Genomic DNA, 11,897 nt, shown 5'->3' with positions numbered 1-11,897 from the left:
CTAGACCTATAGCTGACAGATGACATGTGCTGGTGCTAGACTATAAGCTGACAGTGATGATGTCTGGTGCTAGACCTATAGCTGACAGATGAATGTCTGGTGCTAGACCTATAGCTGACAGATGAATGTCTATCTGGTGCTAGGCCTATGGCTGACAGGTGAATTTCTATCGGTGCTAGACCTATAACTGACAGGTGAATGTCTATCGGTGCTAGACCTATAGCTGACAGGTGAATGTCTATCCGGTGCTAGACCTATAGCTGACAGTGAATGTCTATCCGGTGCTAGACCTATAGCTGACAGGTGAATGTCTATCCGGTGCTAGACCTATAGCTGACAGGTGAATGTCTATCCGGTGCAGACCTATAGCGACAGGTGAATGTCTATTCCGCGTGCTAGACCTATAGCTGACAGGTGAATGTCTATCCGGTGCTAGGCCTATAGCTGGCAGATGAATGTCTGTGCTAGGCCTATGGCTGACAGATGAATGTCTGGTGCTAGCCTATGGCTGACAGACGAATGTCATGGTGCTAGGCCTATGGCTGACAGATGAATGTCTGGTGCTAGGCCATAAGCTGACAGATGAATGTCTATCTGGTGCTAGGCTATGGCTGACAGATGAATGTCTGGTGCTAGGCCTATAGCTGACAGGTGACTGTCTATCCGGTGCTAGGCCTATGGCTGACAGATTAATGTCTATATGGTACTAGACCTAGAGCTGACAGATGAATGTCTATCCGGTGCTAGACCTATGGCTGACAGATAAATATCTATCCGGTGCTAGACCTATGGCTGACAGATAAATGTCTATCCGGTGCTAGACCTATGGCTGACAGATGAATGTCTATCCGGTGCTAGACCTATGGCTGACAGATTATATTGCTTACGGTGGAAACAAAACAGATATTAACATCCACATAACAACAAAAATGATCTCCCCGCGCTAAAGAGAACCCGCCTCAGTGTATTTGATCTCACTTGACCCCACGCTAAAGAGAACCTGCCTCAGTGTCTTTGATTCTCACCTGACCCCGCGCTAAAGAGAACCTGCCTCAGTGTCTTTGATCTCACCTGACCCCGCGCTAAAGAGAACCGCCTCAGTGTATTTGATCTCACGTACCCCGCGCTAAAGAGAACCTGCCTCAGTGTATTTGATCTCACTTGACCCACGCTAAAGAGAACCTGCCTCAGTTTTGATCTCACCTGACCCGCGCTAAAGAGAACCTGCCTCAGTGTATTGATCTCACCTGACCCCGCGCTAAAGAGAACCTGCCTCTAGTGTATTTGATCTCACCTGACCCCGCCGCCTAAAGAGAACCTGCCTCAGTGTATTTGATCTTCACCTGACCCCGCTAAAGAGAACCGCCTCAGTGTATTTGATCTCACCTGACCCCGCTAAGAGAACGCCTCAGTGTATTTGATCTCACCTGACCCCGCTAAAGAGACCTGCCTCAGTGTATTTATCTCACCTGACCCCGCGCTAAAGAGAACCTGCCTCAGTGTATTTGATCTCACCTGACCCGCGCTAAAGAGAACCTGCCTCAGTGTATTTTGATCTCACCTGACCCCGCGTAAAGAGAACCTGCCTCAGTGTATTTGATCTCACCTGGCCCCGTGCTAAAGAGAACCTGCCTCAGTGTATTTGATCTCACCTGACCCCGCGCTAAAAAGAACCTGCCTCAGTGTATTTGATCTCACCTGACCCCGTGCTAAAAGAGAACCTGCCTCAGTGTATTTGATCTCACCTGACCCCGCGCTAAAGAGAACCTGCCTCAGTGTATTTGATCTCACCTGACCCCGCGCTAAAGAGAACCTGCCTCAGTATTGATCTCACCTGAACCCCGCGCTAAAGAGAACCTGCCTCAGTGTATTTGATCTCACCTGACCCCGCGCTAAAGAGAACCTGCCTCAGTGTATTTGATCTCACTGACCCCGCCGCAGACACCTGCCTCAGTGTCTTTCTGATTGAAAAAATAATCCTTATAAATAACATTTGCGTGTAACGCGTGATGAATCACACTGCGGTATAAGTAAACTATGAATGCAATGCAACAATAGACCTGCTCCTACCTACCTAGAATGTATCTCAAGATAAAAGTAACAGCGGCCGTCCAGTTGAAGCATGAATGGCTGCCGCTTCTATAGATGTTTATTCTCTATTCGCGGTATGAACAATAGCATGCAGATGCAGCCAGTCTGTTTGGGGATGAGGTTCACGTGCACGGCAAGCAGGAAGGTGTTTGGCATGAGGGGAAGAACGCCGAGATGTGTATTGTAACCTTTTAGATTGCAAGGCATCATGACAGGAAATATAGCCGCAGTTAGAACAATATGTCACCCTGCTTCTCCTCGTGTAATGCTGTGCTAGTGTTTTAACAATATGTTACCCTGCTTCTCCCCTTGTAAGCTGTGCTAGTGGTTTATAACAATATGTTACCCTGCTTCTCCTCCTGTAAGGCTGTGCTAGTGGTTTATAACAATATGTACCCTGCTTCTCCTCCTGTAAGGCTGTGCTAGTGGTTTATAACAATATGTTACCCTGCTTCTCCTCCTGTAAGCTGTGCTAGTGGTTTATAACAGTATGTTACCCTGCTTCTCCTCCTGTAAGGCTGTGCTAGTGGTTTAAACCGAATATGTTACCTGCTTCTCCTCCTGTAAGGCTGTGCTAGTGGTTTATCAAAATGTTACCCTGCTTCTCCTCCTGTAAGGCTGTGCTAGTGGTTTATAACAAAATGTTACCCTGCTTCTCCCTCCTGTAAGGCTGTGCTAGTGGTTTAGAATAATATGTTACCCTGTCTATTCCATTCATTCTATTCTATTCTATTCCATTCTTCCATTCTATTCATTCTGTTATATTCTATTTTTCCATTAAATTCTATTCCATTCTTCCATTCAATTCTATTCCATTATATTCTACTTCATTCCATTATATTCTATTATATTCAGTTCCATTCCATTCTATTCCATTCTATTCTATTGTATTCCATTCTATTCCATTCTATTCCATTCTATTCTATTGTATTCCATTCTATTCCATTACATTCTATTCCATTCTATTCTATTGTATTCCATTCTATCTATTGTATTCCATTCTATTCCATTACATTCTATTCCATTCTATTCCATTCTATTTCCATTCTATTCCATTGTCTTCCATTCTATTCCATTCTATTCTATTCCATTATATTCTATTGTATTCCATTCCATTACGTTCTATTCCATTATATTCTATTCCATTCTATTCCATTCCATTCTATTCCATTTCATTACTTTTTATTCCATTATATTCTATTGTATTCCATTCTACTCCATTCATTCTATTATATTCAGTTCCATTCTATTCCATTCCATTCTATTCCATTCCATTCCATTCTATTCCATTATATTCTATTGTATTTCCATTCTATTCCATTACATTCTATTCCATTCCATTCTATTATATTTCATTATATGCTATTCCATTCTATTCCATTCTATTCTATTCCATTCCATTACGTTCTATTCCATTATATTCTATTGTATTCCATTCTATTCCATTACATTCTATTCCATTCTATTATATTTCATTATATGCTATTCCATTCTATTCCATTCCATTCTATTCCATTATATTTCATTGTATTCCATTCTATTCCATTCCATTCTATTCATTCCATTCTATTTATTTCATTATATGCTATTCCATTCTATTCCATTCTATTCTATTCCATTCCATTACGTTCTATCCATTTATATTCCATTATATTCTATTCCATTCTATTCTATTGTATTCCATTCTATTCCATCCATTCTATTATATTCATTATATGCTATTCCATTATATTCCATTATATTCTATTGTATTCCATTCTATTCCATTCTATTCCATTACATTCTATTCCATTATATTCTATTGTATTCCATTCTATTCCATTACATTCTATTCCATTACATTTATTCCATTACATTCTATTATATTTCATTATATGCTATTCCATTCTATTCCATTCTATTCTATTCCATTATATTCCATTATATTCTATTGTATTCCAATTCCATTTCATTACTTTTTATTCCATTATATTCTATTGTATTCCATTCTACTCCATTCCATTCTATTCTATTCCATTCCATTCTATTTCTATGTAAACATGTTAACAAAATAACGCTGATCCTGGCCTGTCTGTTCTGCTCTTCCTGTTTGTGCTGTTCTGTTCTGTTTTGTTCTGTTGTTCTATTCTATTGACCAGAATAACACTGGTCCTGGCCTGTCCCATGGACTTGAAGAACTTCCCAATGGACGTACAGACCTGTATCATGCAGCTGGAGAGTTGTGAGTATTCCATTATCATTTAGGAACACAGTTACTCACATCAACACACACACACACACACACACACACACACACACACACACACACACACACACACACCACACACACACACGACATTCACCTGTCAGCTATAGGTCTAGCACCGGATAGACATTCACCTGTCAGCTATAGGTCTAGCACCAGACATTCATCTGTCAGCTATAGGTCTAGCACCAGACATTCATCTGTCAGCTATAGGTCTAGCACCGGATAGACATTCTGAGAAACTAACAAGAAAAGAGGAAGATACAACAAGAAAAGAATAGCATACCGAATACTATACAATACGTTCCCATTTTTTGAAATCCTTAGTAGTTTGTTGTCAGTCGTAACCTCATGGAAATTGGCGCCTTTTTCGTTGGCGAAGAACAAATCAGGTTTCCAGATAGAGTCCAACATAGATGGGTCCAGATCGAGAGAGTCATCGGGRTATTCACTATAGGCCAGCCTGGGGTCGTTCCATTGCTGCCTCAGGAAGATATTCACTCTGTAGTCCTGGGGAGAGAACAGTTAAATGTCAATCAGTGCATCAGATTGTCAGAGAAAGACCTAGGTATGTCMGTGCATTGTATAGCCAGGACTCAGGGGGAGGTTTGATTGATTGATTGATTGGCTGGTTTGCTTGTTTGTTTGATTGATTGTTTAATTTTATAATTGATTTCTGGGTTAAAGGATTGCACAAGACATGGGGATCGGTTTCCAATTCTTTAGACCTAAAAAAMCCTATGCATTTTTATTGAATAAAGCTTAGTTAAACTAAAGATTCTATATTAGACGTTATTGGGCTTYCCATGTGTATATTGTCTATGCTAATCAAGCCTGTCTGAACAGTAGCAGCATTCTTAAGGCAGGAGCTAAATGATGGTCCTGGTGGTTCATCGTCTCCTTTAGAAAACACATATAGTCCTTCAATAGAGCTGTGGCCCTTAGCCACGACAGTCCACCGTAATTGTCAATTATTCTAGAGAACGGGCGTGCGGTTATATATTCCCATAACGACTAGGCTGTAACGTAGCGAGGCATGACAGCAGGTGACCTTTCCAATGGCAATCAGCCACAACATTAGAAATATGTTTTCTAGAAATGATCTCACAACACACAGACACACCCGTTTTGTTATTATGGGAATTTTGTTGGAAAATAAAAATGAGTTTTTACGGAAAACTGACTATGATTACAGAATGAGGTCTGGTCTGACTGTGATTACAAAATGAGGTCTAGTCTGACTGTGATTACAGAATGAGGTCTAGTCTGACTGTGATTACAGAATGAGGTCTAGTCTGACTGTGATTACAGAATGAGGTCTAAGTCTGCCTGTGATTACAGAAATGAGGTCTAGTCTGACTGATGATACAGAATGAGGTCTAGTCTGACTTGATTACAGAAGAGGTCTAGTCTGACTGTGGATTACAGAATGAGGTCTAGTCTAATTGTGACACGTAGGCTATATTGGAGGCTGTAATGGAGGCTATATGGAGCTGTATGGAGGGCCTGTATGGAGGCTGTATGGGGCTGTATGGAGATTGGCTGATGGAGGCCTGTATGGAGGCGGTATGGAGAGGCTGTATGGAGGCCATGGGGTGTATGAGGCTATATGAGGCTAATATGGAGCTGTATGGAGGCTGTATGGAGGCTATATGGAGCTGTATGGAGGCGTATGGAGGCTTATGGAGGCTGTATGGAGGCTATATGGAGGCTGTATGGAGTTCTGTATGGAGGCTGTATGGAGGCTGGTAATGAGGCAGTATGGGGAGGCTGTAAATGGAGGCTATATGGAGGCTGTATGGAGGCTGTAATGGTGGCTATATGGAGGCTGTATGGAGGCTGTATGGAAGGCTGTATGGAGGCTTAATGGAGGCCTGTATGGAGGCTGTATGGAGGCTATATGGAGGCTGTCATAAAAATGATCTTCCCAGTGGCAGTTAGGTTCATTTCTCAAACATTATGGGCAACACATCTTTCTGTTTTTTTGTTATGGCAGAACACATCTCTGTTTTTCACTACAAGTGACTGAATCAACTAGAAGTGACTGAATCACTAGAAGTGACTGAATCAACCCTAGAAGTGACTGAATCAACTTAGAAGTGACCTGAATCAACTAGAAGTGACTGAATTCAACAAGGGTTCCAAAAGGGTTCTTCAGCTGTCCATAAGAATAACCCTTTTTTAGTTCGCAGGTAAAACTGTTTTGGTTCCATGTAGAACCTCTGTGGAAAGGGTTTAAACATGGAACCCAAAATGGTTCTACTGTGACACAAAAAGGGTTCTACCTAAACCATGAGTGGTATTAAAGGGTTTCCAATGTGGACAGCCAAATTGTTTGGCTGCCAACATTAGAAAATATAATGTAACGAAAGGGAAGCACCTGTTCAAGTCAATGTTCAGTGATGGGTGGATGGGCAGCCATATGAGTAATTACATTTCTGTGACTGTCAAAGCTACCCTATGGGAGACTGATTCGACCTGTTTGTTATATCAAGCTGATCTTACTACCTACACAATAAGTCAGGATCAAGTAAGATAGAAACAAATTGTCATCAATGTCACAATCCACAATGGAACATATTTAAGTAGTTGTGATAAGGCATTAGCCCTTTTTCCAAATATTTTTTGCCAACAATGTCATACCCAGACTAAACTGCCTGTAGCTCAGGCCTGGCAAGCAAAGGATATGCATATTCTTGTACCCATTTGACTGGAAAACACTTTGGAGTTTATATGAAATGTGAAAGAATGTAGAGATATAACAACAATAGATCTAGTAAAAGATAATACAAAAGAAAAAAACAACCGTTCTTTAGTATTTTCTTTGTACCATCATCTTTGAAATGCAATAGAAAGGCCATAATGTATTATTCCAGCCCAGGTGCAATTTAGATTTTGGCCGCTAGATGGCWTCAGTGTATGTGCAAAGTTTTAGACTGATCCAATGAACCATTGCATTTCTGTTCAAAATGTTGTATCAAGACTGCCCAAATGTGCCTAATTTGTTTATTAATAACTTTCATGTTCAAAACTGTGCACAATCCTCAAACAATAGCATGGTATTATTTCACTGTAATAGCTACTGTAAATTGGACAGTGCAGTTAGATTAACAAGAATTTAAGCTTCCTGCAAATATCAGATATGTCTATATCCTTGGTAACTTTCTTGTTACTTACAACCTCATGCTAATCGCATTAGCCTACGTTAGCTCACCGTCCCGTGGAAGGGACACTGATCCTGAAGAAGTTTTAGCATAGTGTGACCAACTGGGTTCAAACACGAGTCTCCTACACGTGAAAAGAGGATCAGGTCAGGAGCTCCAGAGCCAACGAAAACAACAGTGCAGGTCTCAGTCCGGCTCTAACCCAACCTCTGCTACAAGTCTGATTATGAACCATGGAGTATACTGTTGGATTAGAAAGCATATTGTCTCACACATTCTTCCATCATCCGCAGCAGAAGCCATGGGTGAACTCACTCTCTCAGACATGTTGGGTGTGATTTCTCTTAGCTAACAGCTTTACCGCAACAGCATAGCACCCAATCCATAATGCAATTTTAGCCGAAAGCCAAATACACTCCTTCTCCGAGTCCTGACTGTGACATATTTGATTTATTTATTTTTGTTGTTGCTATGTAGTCTAATGTGACTTAGGTCTGCATGGAGCATAGCCCAACCACCTCCAACAACTGCCTGTAACAAACAAACATCAGGACTTTGGGATTTATGCGTTCACTCTCTAGCCTCCGGAAGAAAGAGAATGAAAGAGCAGCAGGCTAGGAATCTCAAATCGCATCCTATTCCCTACATAGTGCACTACTTTTGTCCAAAGCCCCTGAGCCTTGGTCAAAGAATAGGCTGTCATTTGGGACTCAGGCTAGCAGAGCTAATTAAATAGCCTCTGGCTTTTCCCCTGGGCGTTGTAGCTTTAAAGCCGGGTAAACAATTAGACGGTGGTGGGCCACAGAGGACCTCAGGTTCCTATTGTGGACCAGGAGCCAGGATGCATCCCAATGGTACCCTATACCCTACATAGTACACTACTTTTGACCAGAGTCCACCCTATACCATACATAGTACACTACTTTTGACCAGAGTCCACCCTATACCGTACATAGTACACTACTTTTGACCAGAGTCCACCCTATACCGTACATAGTACACTACTTTTGACCAGAGTCCACCCTATTCCCTACATAGTGCACTACTTTTGACCAGAGCCCACTATGCAGGGGAAATGGTGCCATTTGCGACCCAGACTCAGTCAGATCATTACACGAAACATTGTTCTCAGCAGCCCTATGAGCACTAAAGATTTATTGATGCCATTCTCTTTAGTTTCACCTCCCCACATCCCTTATTCCATTTCTTTCTCAAATAGCATTCAGACAGAGAGAGACAAAAAGAGGGAGACAGACATAGTGAGAGAGAAACAGAGACATAGTGAGAGAGAAACAGAGAGACAGCGAGAGAGAGAGACAGACAGAGAGAGAGAGGGAGAGAGGGAGAGAGGGAGAGAGGGAGAGACAGACAGACAGACAGACAGACAGACAGAAGCAGTAACAACAGTAGAGACAGAAAGGACATGGAGACAGAAAGACAAGTAAGACAACATAGGACAGAAGAATGGAGACAGAATGGATAGTAGACCAACATGGAGAGAAGGAAGAGACCACATGGAAAGAAGACAGTAGAGCCAACAGGAGACAGAAGGAAGGGAGACAGAAGTACAGTAGTACTAACATGGAGACAGAAAGGACAGGAACAAATGAGACAGAAGACATTGAGACAGAAAGAACAGTAGACCAAATGGAACAGAAGGACATGGAGACAGAACGGTACAGTAGACAACATGAGACAACACGAAGGTACGAAGACAGAGAACAGAAGGACAATAGAAATAAGAGCCTAGACCAGACACTGAGACACTGATACAGAAGTACACAGTAGACCAACATGAGATACAGAAGACATGAGACAGAACAGGACAAATGGAGACAGCAATGACAGTGAGACAGACATGGAATGACAGAAGACCATGAGAACAGTAAGTACCAACTGAGACAGAAGACATGGGAGACAGAAATACAGTAGACGACATGGTAGACAGAAGTACAGTAGACCAACATGCGACGAGACACGAAGACAAATGGAGATGAGACCAGGAGACCATGGTGCAGATAGTCAGAGTTGATAGAAAGGATATATAGGAGTGAACTTTAGGTGCTAGGGGGCCTCAAGCCGAGCGTTAAATATACGTTGTTAAAGGACGGACAACAACATACAAATAGACACACAACAGGGCATCAGATATTGACAGTACCGACAAACAGGTACAACGATATGAAACAGACAAAAACAAGTATCATCATTGAAATCAGACCCAACCACTGGGCCACAGAACGTCATTTCAATGTTGATCAACCATTGTGTAACCAGTGAGCACGGTATTAGATTGCTCATGATGTGTTTATGTCCTATATTTATATGTGGGCTAGATGATGGATGGATGGAATGGCTGGATAGAATGGAGGGATGGAGCATGGGACTGAGATGATGATGATGGGCTGCTGGGATGGGAATGGATGATGGAGGGATGGAATCTGGGCTGGGATGGGAGGAATGGGACGCGATGGATGGAAGTGATGGATGGATGGGCTGCGGTGGGCATGGCAAGGATGGGATGCAGAATGGCGCTGGGAGGGATGAGACTGGGATGGAATGCGGTGGATGGGGAGCATGCGATGGACACTTCGGATCGAATGGCTGCGAATGGCCAATGCTGGCATAATGGGATGGAATGGGCTGGCTAGGATTGGACTGGCCTAGGTGGATGGCTGCTTGATGCGGATGGCTGGATGATGGCTGATGGGATGGGATGGATGATGGCTAGAGATGATAGGGCCTAGAGGTGATGGATGGAATTGTCTGAGGAGAATGGGATGAGATGGGACTAGGTATGGGAATGGGATGGAAATGTGATGTACTGATGGCGCATGGGCAATGGCTGGGGGGCTATGTGGCGATGGCTAGGATGGGCTGGGACACTGGGACTAGGATGGGACTGGGCCTGATGATGGCTAGGGTGAGGATGAGGATGGAACTGTCTGGGATGGGCAGCATAGGTGGCATGGTTTGGAGGATGGAAGCATGCTGGCTGGGGCTGCGCAGGATGGGCTCGATGGATGGCATAGGATGGTGATGCGCTAGGGTGGGATGGAGATATGTACTGGAATGGGAATGGAGATGGGATGGACATGCGCGTAGGATGGCGATGGGATGTGAAATGGGCTGCTAGTGATGGGATGGCTGGATGGGATGGGATGGCACATGGCGCTGCGTGCGGATGGCCTGCCTAGGCATGGGAGGCTGGATGGGATGGATGGACATGGGTAAGGATGGAGGAACTGCTGGGATATGGAAGCGACTGGATGAGTGGATGAATAGTGATAGGAGGATAGACGGCATAGAGGTGGGATAGGATGAGCTAGTTGTACGTGGGATGCGATGAGCTGAATGGGATGCCCAGGCCTTAGTTCCTATTTCCAAGCCAAATCTCGTTGGCGGAGATCGTAATCAGTAGATGTTAGTAGACGCAAGCAACTAAAACGCTGCAGATCTGCAAAACCTCCTCAGCCAGAAAAATATGTCCACTCTTTTTCTCCCTCTAACACTCCACAAACCAGTGGAATTTGATCCGACCGCCTTTCCTCCAGTCTATCTCTCCTCTCTCTCTCTCTCACTCTCTCTCTCTCTCTCTCTCTCCTCTCTCTCTCTTTCTCTCTCTCTCTCTCTCTGCTCTTCTCTCTCTGTTGTCTGTCTCTGTCTGTACTGTCTGTCTGTCTGTCTGTGTTCTGTCTGTCTGTCTGTCTGTCTGTCTGTCTCTGTCTGTCGTCTGTCTGTGTCTGTCTGTCTGTCTTCGTCTGTCTAGTCTTCCTCTCTCCTCCTCTCTCCCTCCCTCTCTCTCCTCTGTCTGTCTCTCTCTCTTCGCTGTCTTCTGTTTCTCTTCTACTATTCTCTGTTTTCTCTCACTATGTAACTGTTCTCCCCTTTTTGCTCTCTCTTCTGAATGCTATTTAGAAAGAAAATGGATAAGGGATGTGGGGAGGTGAAACTAAAGAAATGATCAATAAAATCTTTAGTTGCTCATAGGCTGCTGCAGAACAATTTTCGGTAAATGATTACTGAGTCTGGGTCAAAATGCAACCAATTTCCCCTGCATAGGGCTTGGCAAAAGTAGCACTATGTAGGGAAAGGAATGATTTGAAGATTCCTACCTGCTCTCTTTCATTCTCTTCTTCCGGAGGCCTAGAGATGTGAACGCATAAATCCCCGAAAGTCTGATGTTTGTTTTGTAACGGCAGTTGTTGAGTTTGTGGGCTATGCTCATGAGACCTAAAGTCACATTAGACTAACATAGCAACAATCAAAAATAAAATAAATCAAATATTGTCCATCAGAACTCGGAGAAAGGAGTGTATTGCTTTCGGATAAAATGACATATGGATTGGGTGCCTATGTGTGCGGTAAAGCTGTTGTAAGAGAAATCACACCAACAG

At 43.1% G+C, this 11,897-nt stretch overlaps 1 protein-coding gene across 1 annotated transcript in view; it reads right to left on the bottom strand.

The window, feature by feature from the left end:
- The window catches only part of LOC111965595 (glycine receptor subunit alphaZ1-like), a 96,624-nt gene that overhangs the window by 43,577 nt on the left and 41,150 nt on the right, over window positions 1–11,897 (bottom strand). Inside the window, 2 exon segments of the mRNA XM_070438651.1 lie at window positions 4,238–4,302; window positions 4,545–4,846. Coding sequence (XP_070294752.1) covers window positions 4,238–4,302; window positions 4,545–4,846 — 367 coding nt within the window.

The sequence above is a fragment of the Salvelinus sp. IW2-2015 genome, unplaced genomic scaffold (assembly GCF_002910315.2).
Source record: "Salvelinus sp. IW2-2015 unplaced genomic scaffold, ASM291031v2 Un_scaffold1073, whole genome shotgun sequence".
Lineage (NCBI taxonomy): Eukaryota > Metazoa > Chordata > Actinopteri > Salmoniformes > Salmonidae > Salvelinus > Salvelinus sp. IW2-2015.
This window is presented reverse-complemented; position numbering and strand designations above follow the sequence as displayed.